This window comes from Hemiscyllium ocellatum, chromosome 5 (assembly GCF_020745735.1).
Source record: "Hemiscyllium ocellatum isolate sHemOce1 chromosome 5, sHemOce1.pat.X.cur, whole genome shotgun sequence".
NCBI classification, from domain to species: Eukaryota; Metazoa; Chordata; class Chondrichthyes; order Orectolobiformes; family Hemiscylliidae; genus Hemiscyllium; species Hemiscyllium ocellatum.
Genome location: NC_083405.1, coordinates 93971700 through 93997162, shown reverse-complemented (window position 1 = coordinate 93997162; position 25463 = coordinate 93971700). Strand labels below are relative to the sequence as shown.

General features: G+C 40.7%; 1 protein-coding gene across 1 annotated transcript in view; it reads left to right on the top strand.

Annotated features, from left to right (window-relative positions):
- The window catches only part of pip4k2aa (phosphatidylinositol-5-phosphate 4-kinase, type II, alpha a), a 241269-nt gene that overhangs the window by 164361 nt on the left and 51445 nt on the right, over positions 1-25463 (top strand). Inside the window, exons 4-5 of the mRNA XM_060825576.1 lie at positions 19744-19896; positions 25241-25387. Coding sequence (XP_060681559.1) covers positions 19744-19896; positions 25241-25387 — 300 coding nt within the window. The remainder of the gene's footprint in view (positions 1-19743; positions 19897-25240; positions 25388-25463) is intronic.

Here is a 25463-nt window from a genome sequence, read left to right as displayed (position 1 = left end):
AATGTTGAAAACTCTCAGCAAGTTTTGTAAAGGGAGATAAAGAGCAAGTCAGATTAGTGAATGGGAAGCAACGAAAAGTTGATTGACACCTGTCAATATGTTTCCAGCTCCATGTGCATTCCCTAGAGGTGGCATTCCAGCAGTGATGGCCCACTGCATGTGATAGCTGTGGGTAGCCAATTAGGTAATTAGCTCCTGATGTGGAAATGGATTACAATGTTTCTGATGATATATGATATGCAAGATGACCCCAACATTTGAACAGCCTGGAAGCGCATTGGGAATAACTTCACCAATGGGAACCCTGAGCCACAGACCGTGTCAGAACTTGTGTTAAGTTGCTAGCATTAAATCATTGCACTTGGGCAATGTGGAGGACATGCCATTGTAGCCACTGATGTTTCCAATTAATGTAGGTTTTGCTGTTTCAGTAGCTAATTCAGTCCAATTGAAAAAGCCTCAAAGGTGCCACTGATGCCTTTGCTTCTGGTGCCGTCAGCACCACCCACAATGTGAAAGTTGGCCTCAGTAAATGGGCATCGTGCACTTTGAGTCTGGCCAACAGATGGCTTTTCAGTCCAACATTTCGAGGAGGATCAACTCCAACATCTCACTGTGGCTCCATCCAGGTTCCTGACCCAGAAATGAGGCTGCTATCCGAATCAAACCCACTCAATTTTAAAGATAACAGTTCTACATACAACCAAGGAACAGGAAGATGTCATTCAGCTCCTAAAAAGACTGTTGCAGTATTCAGTAACATAATGGCAGATCTGATTGTAACCTCAAATCTACATTCCTACCTACCCTGAGAACCTTTCACTGCTGTGCTTAACAGTAATCTACCCTGTCTTAAAAATATTTGAAGACTCTGATTTTCAGTAGTAGAGTTCAAAGACCCACCGCACTCAAAAAGATTTACCTAATTTCTGTTATAAATGGGTCAACCCCGACTTTTGATCAGAGATTCTAGTTCTGGATTCTGACATAAAATGAAACATCCTTTCAAAGTCTGCTCCCTCATGATTCCTCAGGATCTTTTAATCAAGTTACCTGTTGGTCTTCCAAATTCCAGTGGATATAAGACTAACCTGTCCTGCACAAAATTTCCTTTGAAACAAGGACAGAGGCAACTAAATGAATGATAAAACCTATTCGAAGGTGGGACCATCAGCATTGACAAAAGCAAATTTGCACTTATACATGTAAAATTTTGCTCTGTAAAGAGCAATTGCTTGAAAGATTCATATTTCAGGCAGCATACCCTGTCAGTTACCTGGAAGAATTACTGGGGTCAAGAGTGTGGTACTAGAAAAGCATAACCAGTCAGGCAGCAACTGAGGAGGAGAATCGACATTTCAGGCAAGAGCCATTCTTCATTGATTCCTGATGAATGGCTCCTGCCCGAATGCATTCTCCTGCTCCTCAGATGCTGCCTGACCTGCTGTGCCTTTCCCAGCACCACACTCTTGACTCTGAACTCCAGCATTTGCAGTCCTCCTAGAGGAATGACCAGACCTAGTGAAAGAGGTGGTTGTATAAACTGGAGAATTGGAATATCAGCAAGATCTTACTGCTGACCCACCCAACTGTTATTTGTAATACGTTAATAAGTGTTAACAATGTTGGCAGTGTTTGGCTGACTATGTAGAATGGATGACAGTGCACTTTGTGAATAGGTACAGTCAGTTGTCACTGATGAGTAGGTCATTTTCCTGGAGAACAGTGTGGTGTTAGTGGATCTCCCTGATCCATCTTCTGTACCAATCTGGAAAGGATGAGAAGGTAAGAGTTGGGCATGTTGATGCAGTGGTTGTTAAGATGAATGTGTCTGCTTGTTCCATTCACTGTGTTTGAAATATATTAGATGATCCTTGAATGTAGTATTTAAGCTGTGGCCTGTTTTCTCCAATGTAGATAAATCATAGAATCCCCACAGTGTGGAAACAGGCCATTAGGCCCAACAATTCACACCGACTCTCCGAAGAGTATCCCACCCGGACACACTCCCCTACCACTCTACGTTTACCCCTGACTAATGCACCTAGCCTGAACATCCCTGAATACCATGGGCAATTTAGCAAACCAATTCACCTAATCTGCACATCTTTGGACTGTGGGAGGAAACTGGAGCACTTGGGAAAAAAACACACGTAGACACGGAGAATGTACAAACTCCACACAGACAGTCACCCGAGGCTGAAATTGAACCCAGATTCCTGGTGCTGTGAGGCAACAGTGTTAACCACTGAGCCACCGTGCCACCCAAGGAGTATGAATATGCTGTACATTCCTCATTTAATGTAAGACAGTTTCTTGTCTTTGAGAAATTTGATGAAAGATCTATTATATATGTAATTATTTTGGAACATGGATTGTTTTTTAAAAAGAGAGACAGGTGGATTTTGATTTTGACATGAGCTTTTTGTAAAAGAAAAGGTCAGCAAAATATAATGGAACAGTGACACAAATCCAACATTATTCACAAATCATGTGATGCAGACCCTTATGATTTCAATGAAAAAATGTTGATACCTTTGTGTTCATGACAGGCAAAGTAAAGCCATTTAATTTTGCCTTCAGTTTAGTTCCAGAGAATTGAGGATTGAGTTCAGAAGCAAGTTTTTCAGTTCAGTACCAAAAGCGCCAAAATTCAGAAGTAGAGTTTAGTTTGTTTGGGTGACTGCCAGGAGGGGCAGGCAGCCAAGGCCTGGGTCCCCTGTAGCAATCCTTCTCTGATAAGAGTAGAACCACTTTGGATACTGTTGTGGAGTTTGGCGTCTCCGAGAAAAGCATCAGCAGCAGCACAATTGCTGCTGTTGTATAGTAGAGAGTGTCAAACTGTAGGCAAATGAAAAGGAACTCTCGAGTCAGGAGCACAGATAGCTGTGAGACTCCAGTATGGTGTGTTACTTTGCTGGTGTCAAGATCAAGGATGACTCTGAGCAGGCACAGAACATTTTGAAAGTGAAAGCAGCCAGAGGTCATGAATCCATATTGATCCTAACAGTGTAGGCAGGAAGAGAGATGAGGTCCTCCAAAGGGAACTTAGGGAGTTAGATAGAAAGTTGAAGAGCAATGCGTCAAGGATTGTAATCTCTCGATTACTCGCTGGGCTACATGGTAGTGAGCCAGAAATAGGAAGGTATTACAGTTGAATGCATGGCTAAGGAACTAGTGAAGGACTGAAGACTTCAGATAGTTGGATCATTGGAATCTCTTCCAGAGCAGAAGGGACCTGCACAAGAAAGACAGATTGCAATTAAATTGGAGGGTCACCAATATCCTTGCAAGGTGGTTTGTTAGTGCCAGGTTTTGCTAGTTTGTATGTTTGTAGTTCAGCATGTGGATGATTGAGGAGATGGGAGAGATTATGTCAGGTAAGTCTAATAGGAAGAACAGGCAGGGCCAGTAATGAACATGGCAAGATTGACAGTCTGTAGTATATTTATTTTTATGCAAAGAGTATAATGGGTATGGCAGATGAGCTTAGAGTCTGGATTAGTACACGGAACTACGATGTTGTAGCCATTACAGTTCTCAACTCAGTTGAGAAGGGAGCAGGACTGGCAGCTCAACATTCCAGGTGTGAGATGTTTCCAGCCGGATAGAGAAGGATGTAAAAGGGAATAGGGAGTTGGATTACTGTTTAAGGAGAATGTCACCACTGCACTAAGAGAGAATACCTCACCAAGCAAGACCATATGGGTAGAACTCAGGTACAGAAAGAGTGCAATCACTTTGGGGTTGTATAATAGGCTTCCCAATAGCCAGTGGGGGATAGAGGAACAGATATGCAGGCAGATCACCGAAAGATGTAAAAGCAACAACTTTGTAATTATCATAGTGCATAATTTTAACTTCCCCAAAATTAAATGGGGCAGCCTTAGTGTCAAAGGCTTTGATGAGGCAGAATTTGTTAGGTGCATTCAGAAGGCTTTCTTGAAACAAAATGTAGATGGTACAACTAGTGAAGGGAGCATACTAGATCTTTTACTGGGCAATAAACCTGGCCAGGTGATTGAAGTTTCAGTAAGGGAGTGTTTTGGGAACAATGATCATAATTCCATAAGTTTTAAAATACTTATGGATAAGGATAAAACTGGTCCTTGCATGAAAGTGCCAAATGTGTGCTAATTACAATAGTATTAAGCAGGAATTAGATTGAGGGTGGCTGTTTGAGGGAAAATCCACATCTGACATGTAAGTGACTTTTAAAGGCCAGTTGATCAGAGTTCAGTACCAGCATGTTCCTGTGAGAATGAAAGGTAAGGATTGGAAGATTTAGGAACCCTAGATGATGAGAGTTATTGGAAACAAAAACAGAAGTTACTGGAAAATCTCAGTAAATCTGGCAGCATCTGTAAAGAGAAATCAGAGTTAATATAGAACATTACAGTGCAATACATCGGCCCTTGATGTTGTGCCACCCTGTCATACTAATCTGAAACCCATCCCACCTTCACTATTCCGTGTACGTCCATATGCCTGTCCAATTACGACTTAAATGCACTTAAACTTGGCGAATCCACTACTGTTGCAGGCAAAGCATTCCATACCCTTACTACTCTGAGTAAAGAAACTACCTCTAATATCTGTCTTATAACTATCTCCCCTCACTTTAAAGTTGTGTCCCCTCGTGTTTGCCGTCCCCATACTTGGAAAAAGGCTCTCCCTATCCACCCTATCTGACCCTCTGATTATCTCGTATGTCTCTATTAAGTCATCTCTCAACCTTCTTCTTTCTAACAAGAACAGCCTCAAGGCCCTTCAGCCTTTCCTCGTAAGACATTCCTTCTATACCAGACAACATCCTAGTAAATCCCCTCTGCACCCTTTCCAAAGCTCCCACATCCTTCTCATAATACGGTGACCAGAACTGTACACGATACTCCAAGTGTGGCCATACCAGAGCTTTGTACAGCTGCAGCATAATCTCCTGGTTCCGGAACTCAATCCCTCTGTTAATAAAGGGTAAAATACTGTATGCCTTCTTAGCAATCCTGTCAATCTGGGTGGCAACTTTCAGGGATATGTATACATGGACACTGAGATATCTCTGCTCATCTGTACTCCCAAGAATCCTACCATTAGCCCAGTACTTTGCATTCCGATTACTCCGTCCAAAGTGTATCACCTTAAACTCCATTTGCCACCTCTCAGCCCAACTCTGCATCCTATCTATGTCTCGCTGCAACCTACTACATCCTTCGTCACTATCCACAACTCCACTGACCTTAGTGTCGTCCGCAAATTTACTAACCCACCCTTCTAAGCCGTCATTCAGGTCATTTATAAAAATGACAAACAGCAATGGACCCAACACCGACCCTTGCAGTACGCCGCTAGTAACTGGACACCAAGATGAACATGTTCCATCAACTACAACCCTCTGTTTTCTTGCAGCAAGCCAATTACTGATCCAAACTGCTATATCTCCCACAATCCCATTCCCCTGCATCTTGTATAATGGCCTATGTTTTGGGTCTGATGATCCTTCCTCAGAACTGATAGTAGCCTGAAAAATGTCAGTTTATATGAGAAGATAGGGTGGGAGGAGGGACTAAGGAGCAAATGATAGGTAGGGATAGAGCCCAAAGGGAGAGAAGAACTGTTGGATAGACAAAGAAGTGGATAATGATCTGGATGGTAGAGTGAATAGCTGTTAACGGAGACTATTAGTAGCTAACGATAGGTAATGTGTAATGGCAGACTCTGTGATAACAAGGCCTAACTGAGGTAATACTGGCAGATTTCCTTCCTTAAATTTTTCATCTGAAATTGAAGAATAAAAGTTTACAAAACTGAAAGGCATGGATAGAATTGATAGTTGGAGTTTTATTCCCAGGTAGAAATCTCAATTACGAGGGGATGTCTGTTTAAGGTAATGGGGATAAGTTTAAAGGAAATGTGAGAGGCAAGCCTTTTGCACAGGAGACGGTGAGTGCTTGGAATATGCTTGGGGAGTTTATGGAGGCAGACACAGTAGCAATGTTTAAGAGGCATCTTGACAGATAAATGAAGGCAGGGAATAGAGGGATATGGACCACGTAGAGGCAAAGGATTTGCACTTTAAAATGGCATTATATAATGGTGGGCTGAAGGGTCTGTTCCTGTGCTGTACCAATCTTTGTTCTTATTGAGTGACACAGGTTTTTGCAAAAATTGATGAGAATTGTTAGGGCAACCAATACTGAGACAAGCCAGATTTTATATTCCAGATTTATTCATTGAATTTAAATTCCATCAACTGCTGTGGTGAGACTTGAACCCTTGCTTCTACTTGAATGCTCTTTTCCTAGTCAGGAGAAGACTGAAGATACCACCTGGATTCATCGGAGGTTCCCAAGGTACCCCATTGTTTTCCAGGATCTTGCAAAAGAGCTAGTTGGAGAATAGTTTGGAGCGTATTGGACCACAGTTAGTACTAAAATGAGAATGATAGGTCATGTAAAAGGGAAACTATGTAGCAGCTAAATGTGCTTACTTATAAAGAGTTTATTTCCTTTCCTCCTGTAAGGTAGATATTAAGCAATGTAAAAGCTAATGGGGCTTTTAAAGATTAAAATAAAAAACTTAATGAAAGGATTAACTGTAACTTTCTCATTGAATAGCTCTTTTTTTAAAAAAAACTTAACTTTCTGCTTACGTAGGAATGTTGGTGGAAGTAGTTGGAATCCTCATTTTGCCAGGAATAGGATTTTTAAAGGTCTTTTAGGAATAAATCATTTATAACGAGAAACAGCTGGTGTGACTCATGATGGCTAGTTTTAAGAAAATAAGACATTGATTTTCTTCCAAGAAAAAAGTGAATTTTTGTCATAAATTTATTTTGCTCTTGCGGATTGCTAATCTGCACCAGCAAAAATTAAACTTTTCACTGGCTGCACCATAGTGTAGCTACAGCTTGCAGTGAAAACAACACGGCCTTTTTGGAATGCTTTGAGGGAAGGGATGGGTAATTTTGAGAGTAGACAATGACAGACAGACAGAAAAATGCACCACTGAGATTGTGGAAATAATAAATACATGGAGATTAAAATAAAGTACAAATTAGGAACAAGAATAGTCTACCTGGCCCCTCTAATCCATTGCATAATTCGATGGCTATTCTGATTACGTTCTCACTTACCCTCATTAACCCTCTACTCCTTGCTTATCTACCTCTGCCTTAAAAATATTCAGATTATTCTGTTTCTTTAGCCTTTTGAAACAACCTTCTAAAGACCCAATCCTCTGTGGGGGAAAACATATTATCTTTATCTGTCCTAAATGGGCGACCCTTATTTTTACATAGGAGTACTTAGTTTTAAAGTCTCCCACAAGAGGAAACATCCTCTCTACATCTGCACTGTCTATATCTCTCGAGATCTTTTATGTTTCAAGCAAATCATCTCTGACCATTCTAAAGTCCTAGCCTGTCCAATCTTGCTTCATAAGACAACCTGCCATTCCAATTATCAATCCAGTAAACTTTCTCTGAATTGCCTCTAATACAAAGAGATCAATACTGTATACAATACTCCACTTGAAGTTTTACTAATGCCGTTAATAACCTTCCCTAGCAAGGACTGTAGGAGTGTCACTTCTGTAGTCAGTCTTAGTTCCTTTCTTGACAGTGGTCACATTTATATCATCTGGGAGATCCACTGACATGGGGTTCTCCTTCTACATGGAATTATACAGTATGGAAACGGACCTTCTAAGGTCCAACTAGTCCATGCTGACCAAGTTTCCCAAATTAAACTAGTCCCATTTGCCTGCGTTTGGCACATATCCCCCTAAACCTTTCCTATTTGTGTTCCTGTCCAAATGTCTTTTAAATATTATAACTGTACGTTTTGCATGTGGAATGTAACTTCCTCTGGCAGTTCATTCCACATACAAACTAACCTCTGGTCCCTTTTAAATCTTTTCCCTCTCACCTCTCACCATTGAAAGAGATGAGGTTATATATTCATATTTCAGAATTTTGGCAGGTATTCTATTTGCATTGGTGACAGTGTGGATTCTCAACTGTCTGATGGCCTGCTAAATTCCTCAGGGTTGGTGAGATGATTATGGGTAGCATGATATGGAATATGGTAGCGGGCATCCAGATCCAGGACTGCATTTAATTGGGGAGATCCTTGAAGTGTTTCTTCCAACTACTGCTGATCACCTCTATCTTTGGTAATTGCCACTCCATTTTTATCTCTGTGGGTCAGTGCTTGGGCTGCAGCTGATCTTGGCTGCGTGGAAGAATCCATTCATATCGTGGCTGTCAGTGAGTTGCTGGGCTTCCTGCACTATTTATACACAACACCTATTTCTTAGGTCAGAGGTATTTTATTAAACCTCAGCCTTCATTTGTCTTTTAGTTCGGTTTTCTTTCCTTCAAATTTTGGTGCTTCCAGCTCAGGAACACCTTGAACTTGCAGTTAGGTAGCTCTTGGATGTTTATGATAGCACCTGTTCTGCCCTTAAAACTATCACCATTCTGTAGTTACTATTCATTGATCATCACCAGGTTGACGATAATGCATTGACTGAGTAGGTATTTCTTTATGGAGTCCTTCAGCCTATCAACATTGAATTTCCTGCTGTAGCATATTTGCTGCAGTTTTTAGGGCAACCTGGTGGAAATGACAAATCAGATGTAGGTGATGATCAGTCCTGTCATGGCATTGGTGATGTCAACATCCATACATCCTTACTGCCCTATGCTGAAGCAATGATGAAGTCAGGTGGGTGCCAATGTCTGGAGAAAGATGTTATGAGGTTTTCTATATATCTGCTCTAGACAGGTCATCAGGAGTTCTTTTGCTGGTGTTTGCCTCCTCTATGCTTTCCTTACCAATTATGCCTTTCCAGAGACAAAAACCGAATTTGCTGGAGAACGTTAGCAGGTCTGCAGTGTCTGTGGAGAGAATGGAGAATTAACAAAACAGAAGTTAGGAGAAATGTCACCGGACTCAAAATGTTAACTCCGCTTTCTGTCCACGGATGTTGCCAGCATTGTTGAGTTTTCCCAGTGGTTTCTATATTTTGTTTCAGATTTCCAGTATTCTTTGTTTCACGTTATGCCTTTCCAGAGATTTGTGTTACCAAGAGGACAGAAGAATGATCCAATCAGAGCTGCAATAGAATTCCACCTTGGCCTTATCCTTTGTCTCTAAGGTGGGGCAAAAACACAAATGGCTGTAGTTTATTGCTTCTGCATGAGAGTGAGTCAAAAAGTCATGAGACATTCACTCATCCAATGGAATAGAGGGGTTCAGTGAGTGGATCAGCTACATTCTCACCGTGTGTTCTTACTGACCCTGTATGCTTTTATCCCCACTGTTTGTTACACGCTTTCCACTAATCACTGACTGTGTGTTGCTCTTTTTCTCTGCTCCCCTGACTGTGTTCTCACTGCTTCTGCACTGCTTTTATCCCTGCTGCTCTCATTCTTTCCCTTCACCAAAACTGCTAGCTTTCTATCAGCGTTCCTAATTACCTGCCATTTTGTATACAAAAGCTAGCCAATCTTCTATCCATTAAAATATGTTACCTCCTTCACAGTTAGCTTTTATTTCCACAATACTCTTTGAACTGTAGAAACAGGCCCATCATGTCCACACCAAATGTCTGAAGAGCATCCCACCTGGAAGTATCCTCTGATACGTCTGCTGCTGCATCTCTGTTGGTTTGTCCCTTAACCTAGTTTTCCAATTCACTTTAGCCAGCTCTGCTTTCCTGCCCTCATAAATGCCCTTATTTCAGTTTAAAATTCTTCTCTTCCTCAAACTGAACATAAAATTCAATCGTATTTTGATCCCTCCTACCTAGGGTAAGAAGTGAGGTCTGCAGATGCTGGAGATCAGAGCTGAAAATGTGTTGCTGGTTAAAGCACAGCAGGTCAGGCAGCATCCAAGGAACAGGAAATTTGACGTTTCGGGCACAAGCCCTTCATCAGGAAACTCCTCCTGCCTAGGGGCATGTTCATTTTGAAGTTATTCATTAATCATATCTCACAATTCTAGTAAAACTGACTGTCTGGTTGACTCCAGACTGTGCTGTTCAAAGACCTATTCCAAAAGGATTCTATGAACTTCTCATTGAGGTTTCCTTGCTCCATCTGATTTTCTAGTCTGGATTAGAATCTCTGATGATCATTGCTTTAATTTCTTCCATTAATCTCAGTCCTACTGTGTGGTTGTTTTTAGGGGACATGTACATCACTCCCACATCATTTCTCATCTTCACCTAAATGCTTTCTACATTTGTTTTCCTAAACTCAGGTTGTACCTTTTTTACAGTGCTCATATCATCATGAATTAACAGAGCCACCTCCTATGTTGTGTAACTTCCTGTCCATCCTAAATATCAAATACTCTTCAATATTCAGTTCCCAATCTACCTTATCCTGCAGCCATTTCTCTAATTGTATTGTTTCCAAAGTTTTTGCAATCACTAGCCTTATCTGATGATCTACTCTTAGATTTAATTTTCTATCATTTCCTGTCATCATCTGTTTATTATTTCCTATTTTATTATCGTTCCCTGCCTTATCTCTACTCCATGAATTACCACACCTTTCCAAATTTGATTCCTTGTCCACGTTATTTAATTTAAAACTTGCTCTATACCTCTTGTTATGGGGCTCAATAGGATACTGTCCCCAGTATGGTTTGGTTGTAGATTTTTACAGGACCCAGATTAGTACTAGAAATCTGAAATTAAATCTCAAAATATACAGGATAGTAAGGAACTGAAAGACCATAATCAATAGTCAACACCAAATTGCCATCCCTCGTGAAATAAACCTGTTAGCAACTTCTACCAAGTAGAAGGACAAGGTCAGTCAATACTCGGCAACAGCACCACCTGCACCTTCCCCTCCACACAGCATACCATCTTGACTCTGAATTATGTTGGCTTTCCTTCAGTCACTGTGTCAAAATCAAAGATCTGCCTCCCTAACACTGCTAATGGTGAACCTGCTGAACTGCGTGGACTGCAGCAATTCAAAAGGCAGCTCGCCACCACTTTGTCAAATCCAATAAGGAAAGAGGCTGGCCTAGCCACAACCTGTGAATAATTAATGAAAAAATAATTTGTTGCTTCATAAGGAAGAGACATTAGGTACTTGGGGAAGCTAAGTTAGGATTTTGTCACCTTACAAATTAAGCCTAAAATATTGAGAGCAGCCTGCTTTATGGTTGTAATCTTGTGTACTGTGTTTGTTAATGTTGTGGACAGCTGCTACCTCTTGCTGTTGATAACTATAGCGTTAATCTTCCTCCATCTGTTGACATTCTTGTTTTGTTGTCTTGACCTTAAATAGAACTACAAAATCTCCTCTGTAACAATGAATTATATCCAAAGCATGTATGTCCCTCTTGAGGGGAAGACGTAAAAAAAAATTATTTTGTGTCTATATTAGGGTGAAGTCTACCCAATTCATGGATGGTTTACATGAAACCGTTGATACCGGCACAATGCATTTGCTCTCTTATTACCTGTTATCAGTCTATTTTGAATGGAAAAGTATGTATTTTCTTACCATTGTATGCGGTGTCCCAATTCAGCTGCAAACTTTAGAGCATAAACAATAGGAACAGGAACAAGCCAATTGGCCCTTTGAGCCTACTCTGCTATTCATTGATATAATGGCTGATCATCTGACTCAGTATCCTGTTTCTGTTTTTACCCCATACCCTTTGATCCATTTCTATATCCTTCTTAAAAGCATTCAATATTTTGGCCTCAACCATTTTCTATGGCAGAGAATTCCACAGGCTCTCCACTGTATGGGTGAGGATGTTTCTCCTCATCCTAATAATATATGACATGCACCTTAGATTGCGGCCCCTGTTTCTGGATCCCCAGTCATTAGGAACATTCTTCCTGTGTTTACTTTGTCTAGTCCTGTTAGAATTTCATGGGTATCATGAGTTTATAACTCAAGGGGCGGCACGATGACTCAGTGGTTAGCACTCCTGCCTCACAGCGCCAGGGACCCGGGTTTGATTCCAACCTCGGACGACTGTCGGTGTGGAGTTTGCACATTCTCCCTGTGTCTATATGGGTTTTCTCTGGGTGCTCCAGTTTCCTCCCACAATCCAAAGACGTGCAGGTTAGGTGAATTGGCCATGCTAAGTTGCCCAGAGTGTTCAGGGATGTGTAGGGAAGGTACATCAGAGGTAAAATAGGGTAGGGGAACGGGTCTGGGTGGGTGACTCTTCTGAGGATCGGTGTGGACTTTTTGGGCCGAAGGATCTGTTTCCTCACTGTAGGGATTCTAATTCTCCTGACTAAACAAAGTTACTTACCCTGTCAAGATTACCACAATTTTCATAACTTCACATTTCATGCATGAGCTCATACCTGTACCCATAAAGATAGGTTATAGATAAAGAGACTGCACATCAACAGAGTACAGTTAATTCAGTTTCTGATTTATGATCCCCAGTATCTCTTGTGACAACCCTGAATTTCTTTTAATGGATTCATTACTTAAATTTGAAGTGAGAATAGTGTGAAATGAAGAGTTCACACCAGGCTGTAAGGTTTCTTTTTGTCAAATATGTAGGAGATTTTTTTTTAATCAACTTGTTCAGGTATATTATTACCCACCTCTGAAGCAGGAGAAACTTGAATCTGGGCCTCCTAGTCTAGAGGAACTGACACTGACCCTGCACTACAAGAGCCTAAGGTGATTGAGTCTTTGCTGTACTTTGTAACTGGGCATAGGTGAAAAAGCTTTGTCGTCTTTTGACTTGCAGCTAAATTGAGAGTCTGGTTCACAGATTGATGACTGATGGTTCTGCCAGATCTGCCTCCAAAGAGATTTTAGCTCATCTTTTATACATGCAGGGGAAAAAAAAGCTGTCTCACCATGCGGCTTTCTTTAAAAGAAAATTGAGGACTTCTTCAAATATGCTGCTGTGTTCATATCAGGACACTTGTTTTTTTTCTGAGGACTGCATTTTAATTTCTGGGAACTACTTTTTGGGTTACAGTGGCAATGAACTTTTTCATTCTCATTCTAATATATATTAGATCATGCAGTTGAATTGTAGCATTACCTTCTGGTTTTGTACTGACAAAGAGGTTATTTGGACACACAGAAGTAGAATAGGAAAAATTCATCAATATTCTCAATAAACTCTCCATTAAATGCGAAGCAACAACAAACAAGGAAAAGATTAGTTTCCTAAATATCACAGTTTTTTAAATTAAAGGGCATGGACATAAGTTAACAACAAATGGGAAATTATATATACAAGTACGCATGAAAGAGGATCAGCCTCTCAATGATTAGAAGAGCAGATCCTCACCCTTCTATTCTGTTTGCAGGGTGTGACTTTTCTCTGATCGTTTGCTCCTGTGGGTGAATTTTCCCTTCATTTTGGAGCATTTGCATGTCATCACCATGTATTTAGAACACTGGTTCTTAGTAGCCCACCAGATGTGGAATCAAAGTTTCTGAGACCCACCCAGTTTAATTTGGATGTGTGGAAGCTATCATATGATGGAAAGTTGATGGTGGCTATTGAGTTCCAATGTTCCTTTCTGTCTGAAAAATGGAAACACAAAGTATGTAAACTCCATAAATTTTGTGTTGACCCATGCTTTAACACTGATGTGTGAATTCAACAAATAGTTATGAGGTACCCTCACTTGTGTCATTACTAAGTATAATCAATTCTGTCTAAACCAAATGCCTGAAATCATGTGACTTTACTCAGCTATTTTAACTGTTTGTGTCCAAACTTTAAAAGCATTGGCTAAAAGTTCATCGTGTGACATCTCAGTACTGGACATGGCAAAGTTGCTCCCCGATCTGGTCTCCTTTATATTGGGGAGACAGGACGTCAACTTGCAAAACATCCCAAAGAACATCTCTGGCACACGTCCACAAACAACCCCTCCACCCTGCGGCTGATCACTTAAACTCCGCCTAACACTCCACCAGGGACATGCAAGTCCTGGGCCTCTTCCACTGCCACATCCTAGCCACCTGACAACTAGAGGAAGAACACCTCATCTTCTGCACTGGGACCTTCCAACCACCCAGAATCGATGTGGATTTCAACAGTTTTCTCATCTCCCCTCCCCTCTCCCACCTTATCCAAGATCCAACTTTCTTCCCCCTTCCTCCCCCCCCCACCCAAACTCTGCACCGCCCTCTTGAACCGTCCTACCTGTCTATCTTCCTTCTCACTTATCTGTTCCACCCTCAACTCTGACCTATCAGCATCACCCCCCCACCTTCATCCACCTATCATATTCCTAGCAACCATCGCCATCCCCCCAGCCCCATCCTCCTCCCATTCATCTCACCTAGTGCCCCCGCCCCATAAGCTCTTGCATATGTTTGAAACGTCGACTCTCCTGCTTCTCTGATGCTGCCTGACCGGCTGTGCTTCTTCAGCACTCCACTTTTTGGCCCATGGCAAACTTTTCTGTCTCTCTGCATTGCACCCCTTTTCTTTCAATTCTCTTTACATTGCTTAAAGTCAGAAATCCTCAAATTTTCCTCTTATGTTCTCCAGGTGTGTTTCATGCTTCTTGTTTTCCTTATACCTCTGGGTACCACATAATGAAATTAAGGCTTGTCCACAGTTTTGTATGAGTAAGCTTGGTGCCACCGACTATTTGTGTCTTCTGTTTTGTGGATAGCAATCTTGGTGCCTTTACTAGGGCTCCTGGTCTTAGTACCTAGTTTGCTTTTGTGAATTTTGTCTTAGAAACTGGAAACTAAGTGCAAAGTATGCCAATGTTAGTTGATCTCAACTATGTAATATATAATCAATTTACTTCTTTAAACCTCAGTCCATCAATTTTCACTAGAACCTTCTACCACCTCTGTGCTGTTTCACACCGTCACTTCCCGGCATATACATCAAAATGGTCCTTGTTCAGATTTTTTTATGTTTTCTTTTCATCAGGAGAATGCTTCTGTATTCTTCCACAAAGCCAACCTTTTTTCACATCCCATTACTGTCACTTAAATTGTGTTACTGTACCTCCAGAATCGTTTTAGGTTATCCTTTCTAATTGAATAAACTATTCAGGAGCAATAATAACCCTGTAAGTTCCTTGACCCTGCGCCACCATTTCAAGGTCATGGTTGTTTTGTGAATAGGCCTTGAAAAGCTATGGCCCTTACTTGACGATCTTTAATATTTTTGTGTAAATGCATGAGGATATAAAAACAACCTCTTTACTTCCATAGTATCATTATAAATGGAAATCTTTACCACTGGATGTATTCCAAATGTGAATATGATGCGCTGGAGAATCTAATTAACATATTGAAAATATTGCATTACTATTCACAACCTTTTATCTTGACTAATTCTTAAAAACTTAATATTGTAAGAAATGTGGTGTACATTTTGCAGTTTAAAATAAGAGAATGCTATACTAACAGATGAAAGGCTTAACAGACAATCAATTTTCCAATGTATAATTTCAGTTACATCGCACTGTAAATTTTTGCTATAAATTCTGTGTGTTAGGATTAAGCCCTCCACTACCACCTGATGAAGGAGTGTTGCTCCGAAAGCTAGTGTGCTTCCAATTAAACCTGTTGGGCTATAACCTGGTGTTGTGTGATTTTTAACTTTGTACATCCCACTCCAACACCATCTTCTCCAAATCAGAATTAAAGCAGTATGTTCCTACCAAGCCTACCTCTTTGTGGGAATCGGTTGATTAAACAAAGCTACATTTTCCTTATTTGATTTTCCACAAAGCTGACTAGAAGGAAGGAAGAGAAAGAACTGATATTTAAACAATCCTTATCATATGAGCCAGGACATTGTATTTCCCATCCAATTATTTTTGGAAATAGTTTGCTAAACTATCTAGACACAGAAAGCAATCCTTTTGTATGCAGAGAATTACAGCAAACAGCAATGAAATTAATTGCATGTTTGTATATGTCCTCTGATGGAAATGTTAGCCAGAATAGTTCCCTAACAATTTTTATCCTGCAGCTTTGGTTCAATATCTTATGTTTACATTCCCTCCGTATTGCTAGATGTAAATTCCTCACCAATACAGTAAGCAATGTGTGATAAGCTTCCAAATAGAGGAACAAAAAAATCCTGGAAATATTTTGAGAAATATTTTTAAGGTGACTTTTCATGTCTCAGGATGACCAAATTAAGATTGAGCAAATTGACTTCCTTTGTGTGACTGGTTTGGAAGCCGTTTGACTTGAATACGTGTTCACAAACTCCGAACGGAGACATCGGGTACTGTCATCAAGGACAAATGGGCATTTTTTCTAATGCTTACTTTGCAAAATTGTTACCAACTGCATAACAGAGAACATAAGAACTAGGAATAAGGGCCATTTGTCCCTTCAAGACTGCTTTAATATTTGTCAAGCTTATCACTGATCTGATCAAGGCCTCCACTTCCAGAACCAGTGACTGCCTTGCAGATGAAAAAGGTTGAATAAGTTCTAAGAGTCTGCCTCTACAATTCCCCTTAATAGAAGATTCCAAAGATTAACAAGCTTCTGAGCAAATTAATTAAATGCGACACAGCTTATGCTGAAACATGGATCTGCTTCTAGATTTTCCCCACAAGGGAAAAGACTTTTCAGTATTAACCTTGTCAGGTTCCCTTAAATCTTACTTTTCACTGCTAATAGCTTTTATTTCTCTTGGTCCCAGTGAGAATAAATTCACCCTAAGAAACGTGGAAAATAAGAGCAATAGTGGGCCAGTCAGCCTCTTCATCCCCTCTGCCATCCAGTATGGTCGTGACTGATCTTCTTTCACAGTGTTCTTCTCTTGCTTTCTCCCCACGATGCACTTAGCCTCTAGAAATCTATTTCTTTCTTAAAATTGCTGTGATCTCACCTTTACAACATTCTGTAGCACAGAATTCCACTGGTTCACCACCCTCTCAGTGAAAACAAATTCTCTTAATCTTAGTCCATAATCAGCTTGATTCCTGGGAAGGCCCAGTACTGAATTTAATTTAATGTTAGATTTTTTACTATTTTACATGTTAACCAATTGCTTTCTTTTTTCACTTCCACTGTGTCTTTGGGTTCCCCTGATCAGTCATCTTTGCTTTGTAATTCCCACGCACGTATTACCAAATTATGATGCTTTGCAACCTCTACTTGTCTAAATAGGTATCACTATTTGTTCAAAGTATTGCAGACATTAAAAACTGAAAGAACTGCAGATGCCGTAAATCAGAATCAAAAACAGAAGTTGCTGGAAAAGCTCAGCAGGCCTGGCAGCAACTGTGGAGAGAAAGCAAAGTTAACATCACACGTCTGGTGACCATTCCTCACCAGTCTTAGGAGAGGCGGTGGCCGAGTGGCATTATCACTTGACTGTTAATCCAGAGGCCCAGATAACATTCTGGGGCCCCAGATTCGAATCCCACCACAGTAGATGGTGAATTCAATAAAAATACTGAAATTGATTTGAATTCAATAAAAATATCTGGAATTAAGAATCTAGTGATGACCATGAATCCATTGTCAATTATTGGGAAAACCCATCTGGCTTACTACTGTCCAGTAGGGAAGGAAACTCATCCTTACCTGTGTCTGGTCTACAAGTGACTCCTGACCTACAGCAATATTGTTGATTCTTAACTGGGCAGGAGGTTTGCTCGACCTCTTCAGGTGAGTTTAAACTAATTTGGCGGGGGGGGTGGAACTATGGATCAAAGGATGGGGTAGCTAGTGAACAGGCAGATGCAACATGCAGAGAGTTGTGAGGAAGGATAGACAGTTAATAGGGAAAAGGTGCAGTCAGTGTGAGAGGTTGAATTGTGTCTATTTTAATGCAAGAAGTGTCAGGAATAAGGGTGATAAACATAAAGCATGGATCAGTACTTGGAGCTATGATGCTGTAGCCATTACAGAAGCTTGGATATCATTGGGGCAAGCATGGTTGTTGAATGTTCTGGCGGTTAGATTAGATTAGCTTAGATTCCCTACAGTATGGAAACAGCCCCGACAGTCCACACCGACCCTCCGAAGAGTAACCCACCCACATCCTTACCCTATATTTACCCCTAACTAATGCACCTAACACTATTGGCAATTTAGCATGGCCAATTCACCTAACCTGCACATCTTTGGACTGTGGGAGGAAAGTGGAGCACCCAGAGGAAACCCACGCAGACCTGGGGAGAATGTGCAAACTCTACACAGACAGTTACTTGAGGCAGGAATTGAACTCAGGTCCCTGGCGCTGTGAGGCAGCAGTGCTAACCACCGAGCCACCATGCCATTCAAAAGGAATAGGGAGGTAACAGAGGTGAGAGAGTGGCATTGCTAATCAGGGATAGTATCACAGCTGCTGAAAGGGAGATTGTCGAGGAGGGTTTATCTGCAGAGTCAGTATGGGTGGAAGTCAGAAACAGGAAAGGAGCAGTCACTTTATTGGGCATTTTCTATAGACCCCCCAATAGCAACAGAGACCTGGAGGAGCAGATCAGGAGGCAGATTTTGGAAAAGTGCAGAAGTAACAGGGTTGTTGTCGTGGGTGATTTCAACTTCCTTAATATTGATTGGAACCTCCTTAGTGCAAATAGTTTGGTTGGTGTAGATTTTATCAGATCTGTCCAGACTCCATATGTAGATAGGCCAGCTAGAGGGGAAGCCATATTGGCTTTGGTGCTTGCCATGAGCCAGGTCAGGTGTCAAATCTCTCGGTAGGATAGCATTTCAGTGATAGTGATCACAACTCCTTGACACTTACTATACTTGTAGAGAGGGATAGGTGCAGATAGTATGAGAAAGTACTTTATTGGGGTAGGAGGAATTACAATGCTATTAGGCAGGAACTGTGGAGTGTAAATTGGTAACAGGTGTTCTCAGGGAAATGCATGGCAGAAATGTGGAGGTTGTTTAGGGAGCACTTGCAAGTGCTGGATAGGTTTCTCCCGCTGAGGCAAGAAAGGTAGGGTAGGGTGAAGGAACCTTGGATGACAAGCGACATGGAACATTTAATCAAGAAGGAAAAAGAAACTTACTTAAAGTTAAGGAAGCAAGGATCAGATAGGGCTCAAGAGGGTTACAAGGTAGCCAGGAAGGAATTGAAGAATGGTCTTAGTAAAGCTAGAAAGGGGCGTGAAAAAGCATTGGGAAGCCAAACACTAACTATTAATTACAAAAAAAGTCAGCAAAAGCAATCTATGAATGAAGCGTATGGCATTGTAACAGGTTAAAGCAAGTAGCAAATATTGTTATGTATCCATACTGCAGTCATCTTTCACACATCAAGATGCCCCAAACACCATTGACTGTTCTTAATGAATATTTTCTTAATGAGCTCCCTGTTCTTCAAATTATACCACAGGATGTTTCACACTAACCTGAGACACTAGAGTAGGTACAAAGGGCCTTAGATTTAAAATAATTCTTTCTCCAAACAGTACCATCAGTAATGCAGCAGTACCTCACAGGATTGGATTATATTATCAAATCAAGCACAGAAATAAATACTTGCAGCTCAGCTATCTCTCTTTGGTACAGTTGTACTGGTGATATTTTACTATTCGCTTCTCCATTCTTAAGGCTTTTTTCCAAGATTCCATCCCTTAACAATTCCTAACCGAAGATGTAAATAGTTTGCACCTAAAGCTTTGCCATGGCCACTTTCAGTTGACTGGGAACTCACTGATACAAGCTCATCAGTACACGAGCACATTATTCCAAAAGGCGCACAGCATTCAATTCGTTATCAAATCCTGAGATCTGTCAACTGTTTCTTATCCTTTCAGAATTCAGTGACACGCAGTGCTCCCTTTTCAAATGATTCACAAGGTCGAAGTGGAGCTCGTTTTCACACCACATATGACAGAAGATACGTGGTGAAAACTATATCCAGTGAAGATGTGGCTGAAATGCATAACATTTTGAAGAAATACCATCAGGTAATGCTTAGAATCTAATAATTTTTGAAACAGTGAACATTTTTTTTGGTTTAAACTGGTTACGCAGACCTCCTTCCTTGCACTATAAAAAATAGTCATGTTCACTACTGCAGAAATGATATCTTTCATTCCAGTCTTCAGTCAGCACTTTGAATAAGTCTAACTAGAAAGTTATCCACTATTCATAGATGTGAAAATATGTTTAAAATTAAAGTGAGTAGGAAGTTGTTGACTCTGCTGTGCCTCTGTATATCTTTTCCACAAATGACTGAAATCAGCCTTAACAATGGTGGCTAATATTTCACATAATGAAAGATATCAGGGCACTTCACAAGACAATTCTAAAGAAAAGTATGACTCTGAGCCATGTAAGGAGATAGTAAATCAAATGACCAAAAGTTTCACAAAAGATATATCTTGGAGAAAAGCAAGGCAAAAAGACAGAAGTTTACAGAAGAATTTTCAGAGCTTGGGGCCTTGGTAACTGACATATTGTGACATGCTTCCAAGGCATGTGAACATGGACCTTGTGGCCTAGAGGTAGGGATACTACCACAGTCATCATCAATAGAGCAACTATAACTAGGAATGGAGAAGAAGCCAGCCTTAAAGGAGCTCCTTTATCTCAAAAGATTGTGAAACTAAAGAAAGAGTTGGGGAAGGAATGGAGGATGTACAAACTGGAGTGAGACTTTTTAAAATCAAGATGTCATTTGACTAGGACTAGGAAAAAGATTTTTAATACTGCACAAGGAAAGAATTTCATATTCATATCAGCTCTCCAAGGTCAGATATGGCACAGTTAGTCACAAAGTTCTTTAAAAGTATATTGTGATGCACGTTTTACAAAAGTAGTCTCCCTGCTCCAGTCAAAATTTGTCCATTTCAAACACAAGGTATCTCTCATCAAGATTCAGAGCAATCTAATGCTATGTGGCTATTTCTATAAAGACCTCAATTATTAGAGAAGCCTTCCAGCAGACAGACAATTTAATCACATCAGATATCATTGGATTCAATTGTAATTCCGAGGATGAAAGAATACCATGCTAATTGGTTTGGCCATTATTTAACACCCTTATAAGTTTTAAACAATTGTAGTTTTCTAAACAGCTATAGTTAACCAAGTGTATAGATGCCCACATTAAACTCTTGCCAGCCAACTGATGAACTAGAAACATAGAAGCCTGTCTTTATTCATTTTTAAATTTCTTCACAAAATGAAACATTGCAAGTATGCACGTCCTAATAGTGTTCCTGCTCCAGTGTCATTAACGGTTTTGAAAGTGAACCAGTGGGGATGTGTGGTGGATTGATGATGTAACTGAATTGAAAATCCAGAACCTAAGATATGAGTTTGAATTCCACCATGGCAGCTGGTAAAACTTGAACTCAATAAAAATCTGGAATGACAAATTAGTCTAATGGCGACTATGTAAAAACCCATCTGGTTCACTAATCGTCTTGAGTGAAGGAAATCTAGCACGTTTTACTTGGTCTGGCCTACATGTGACTCCAGATCCACAGCAATATGGTTGACTCTAAACTGCTGTCTGGACAATCAGGAATGGACAATAAATGTTGGCCTAGCTGGAGACATCCACACGTGCCATTTTACAAAAAAGGAAAAGGTGATAGCTCCCTTCGGGTGCATTATAACAAAATCAAATGTTCAACTGAAAATTTTCAAATTTAAATTTAACATGTCATTGTGGTAAGTGTCTCTTTATATTCTTTCTTTTGAAATAAATCTGTTCAGACATATTGTGACATGCTTCCAATTCAGGTACAGCTTGAACATGGACCTTGTGGTCTAGAGGTAGGGACACTACCACTGCACCATAAGAGCCCTTCTTTTAATTTAAGGAAAAAGCCACTATTGATGAAACCAGTTTTCAATTCCAAATTTTTTTCGTTGAATTGAAATTGTAGCGGTTACCCTGGCGGGACCTATGCTCTTAGAGCATTTGTCTGGTCCTCTGGATTACTTGTCCAGTAACACAATCACTGCATGGCCATTTCCCAAAAAGCAATTATAACACACCACTGAAGCATACAGGATTTGAACCTGGACCTTCTGACCCAGAGGTACAAACATTCAGGCCGAACAGGGAAGGTAGCTGAACTCAGGGCATAGTAAGGAACCATGGGACGGGGATATCATAGCAATTACAGAAACGTGGCTCAGAGATGGGCAGGACTGGTAGCTTAATGTTGCAGGATACAAATGCTACAGAAAGAATAGAAAGGGAGGCAAGACAGGAGGCGGAGTGGTGTTTTTGATGAGGGATAGCATTACAGCTGTACTGATGGAGGATATTCCCAGAAATGCATCCAGGGATGTTATTTGAATGGAACTGAAAATTAAGAAAGGGATGATCACCTTATTGGGATTGTATTATAGACCCCCCCTAACAGTCAGAGGGAAATTGAGAAACAAATTTGTAAGGAGATCTCAATTATGGTAGGGGTTTTAACTTTCCAAACATAGACTGCGACTGCCATAGTGTTAAGGGTTTAGATGGAGAGGAATTTATTGTGTACAAGAAAATTCTCTGATTCAGTATGTGGATGTACCTACTAGAGAACGTTCAAGTTTTGCACCTATTCTTGGGAAATAAGGCATGACAGGTGACTGAGGTGTCAGTGGAGGAGTGCTTTGGGACCAGCGACCATAATTCTATTCGTTTTAAAATTGTGATGTAAAAGGATAGACCAGATCTAAAAGTTGAAGTTCTAAATTGGCAGAAGGCTAATTTTGACGGTATTAGGCAAGAACTTTCAAAAGCTGACTGGGGACAGCTGGAAAATGGGAAGCCTTCAGAAATGAGATAACGAGAGGCTGGTAGGTATAGGGAATACTGGATGACGAAAGAAATTGAGGGTTTGTTTTAGAAATAGAAGGAAGCATATGTCAGGTATAGACAGGAGAGATCGAGTGAATCCTTAGAAGAGTATAAAGGCAGTAGGAGTATACCAAAGAGGATTTGAGTAAGCTTTGGCAAATAGATTTAAAGGATTTTTCCAAATACATTAAGGGCAAAAGGGTAACTAGGGAGAAAATAGGGCCCCCTCAAAGATCAGCAAAGCAGTCTTTGTGTGGAGTCGCAGGAGATGGGGGGAGATACTAAATGAATATTTTGCATCAGTATTTACTGTGAAAAAGAAAATGGAAGATATAGAATGTAGGGAAATAGATGGTGACATCTTGAAAATGTCCAGATTACAGAGGAGGAAGTGTTGGATGTCTTGAAACACTTAAAACTGGATAAATCCCCAGGACCTGATCAGGTGTACCCTAGAACTCTGTGGGAAGCTAGAGAAGTGATTGCTGAGCCTCTCACAGATATTTGTATCATCAATAGTCACAGGTGAGGTGCCAGAATACTGGAGGTTTGGCTAACATGGCACTACTGTTTAAGAAGGGTGATAAGGACAAGCCAGAGAACTATAGACCAATGAGCCTGATGTCAGTGGTGGGCAAGTTGTTGGAGGGAATCCTGAGGGACAGGATGTTCATGTATTTGGAAAGGCAAGGACTGATTCGGGATAGTCAACATGGCTTTGTGCATGGGTTATCATGTCTCACAAAGTTGACTGAGTTTTTTGAAGAAATAACAAAGAGGATTGAGGAGGGCAGAGCTGCAGATGTGATCTATATGGACTTCAGTAAGGCATTCGGCAAGGTTCCCCATGAGAGACTGGTGAGCAAGGTTAAATCTCATGGCATACAGGGAGAACTAGCCATTTAGATACAGAACTGGCTCAACGGTAGAAAACAGAGGGTGGTGGTGGAGGGTTGTTTTTCAGACTTGACCAGTGGAGTGCCACAAGAATTGGTGCTGGATCCACTACTTTTTTCATTTATAAAAATGATTTGGATGTAAGCATAAGAGGTATAGTTAGTAAGTTTGCAGATGACACCAAAATTGGAGGTGTAGTGGACGGCAAAGAAGGTTACTTCAGATTATAATGTGATCTTGATCAGGTAGGCCAATGGGCTGAGAAGTGGCAGATGGAGTTAAATTTAGATAAATGCAAGGTGCTGCATTTTGGGAAAGCAAATCTAAGCAGGACTTAGACACTTAATGGTAAGGTGCTGGGGAGTGTTGCTAAACAAAGAGACCTTAGAGTGCAGGTTGATAGTTCTTTGAAAGTGGAGTCACAGGTAGACAGGATAGTGAAGAAGGCATTTGGTATGCTTTCCTTTATTGGTCAGAGTATTGAGTACAGGAGTTGGGATGTCATGTTGTGGCTGTACAGGACATTGGTTAGGCCACTTTTGGAATATTGCAAACAATTCTGGTTTCCTTCCTATCGGAAGGATGTTGTGAAACATGCATGGGTTCAGAAAAGATTTACAAGGGTATTGCCAAGGTTGGAAGATTTGAGCTATAGGGAGAGGCTTATTAGGCTGGGGATGTTTTCTCTGGAGCATCAGAGGCTGAGGGGGTGACCTTATAGAGGTTTATAAAATCATGAGGAGCATGGTTAGGATAAATAGGCAAAGTCTTTTCCTTGGGGTGGGGGTGTCCAGACTAGAGGGCATGGGTTTAGGGTGAGAGGCGAAAGAGATAAAAGAGACCTGAGGGGCAACGTTTTCATGCAGAGGGTGGTACATGTATGGAATGAGCTGCCAGAGAAAGTGGTGGAGGCTGGTACAATTGCACCATCTGGATGGGTATACGAATAGGAAGTGTTTGGAGGGATATGGGCTGGATGTTGGCAGGGGGAACTAGATGAGGTTGGGATATCTGGTCGGCATGGATGAGTTGGACCAAAGGGTCTTTTTCTATGCTCTACATCTCTATGACTCTGTGTCTACACTACAATTTCATCAAGATTTGGGCAAATCTGAACAGGGCCCAGTCATGTATGTGTTCAAGTTTTTCCAGATATTCTGCACTGTCATTGTTAGAAATGCAGGCCCCTTCCAGGATCCATTGGAAGGTATTTTCGATAATCATACAGTTCAGATATGTTATTACACACCTCTGGAGCAGGTAGGATTTGAACCCAGACCTGGGTCAGAAGTAAGGTCACTGTCATTGTACACATGAGTGTTCTAGCATGTGTTCGAGCAAACATCCAGTCAATGCATGCCACCTCTATATGTTAAGTATTTAATTTATACAATTAACAACCTACAAGCAGATACAGGTTACTGAAGTAATACAAGAAATCTTTGGATTTTCTTTATTTCTTTTTCATTGACTAAATAAATCTAAATTATCCATTCAGTTTTTCCTCTACTACTTTGTTTCACTTTTATGAATATCTTAATCTAAGTTTCATGTTGTGGAATTAACGTTTTTTTGTCCTTTGCCTTTTGTGCTGCATGTAGTATATTGTGGAATGTCATGGGAACACCCTCATTCCGCAGTTCCTAGGAATGTATCGATTGACAGTGGATGGTGTTGAGACCTACATGATTGTCACAAGGAATGTCTTTGGCCATCGACTCCCTGTTTACAGGAAGTATGATCTAAAGGTAATGAGAACCAGGTTCCAAATTTGGCTTTTATAATTTTCTGCCATTGTAAGTTTCATAAATATTGACAATAATT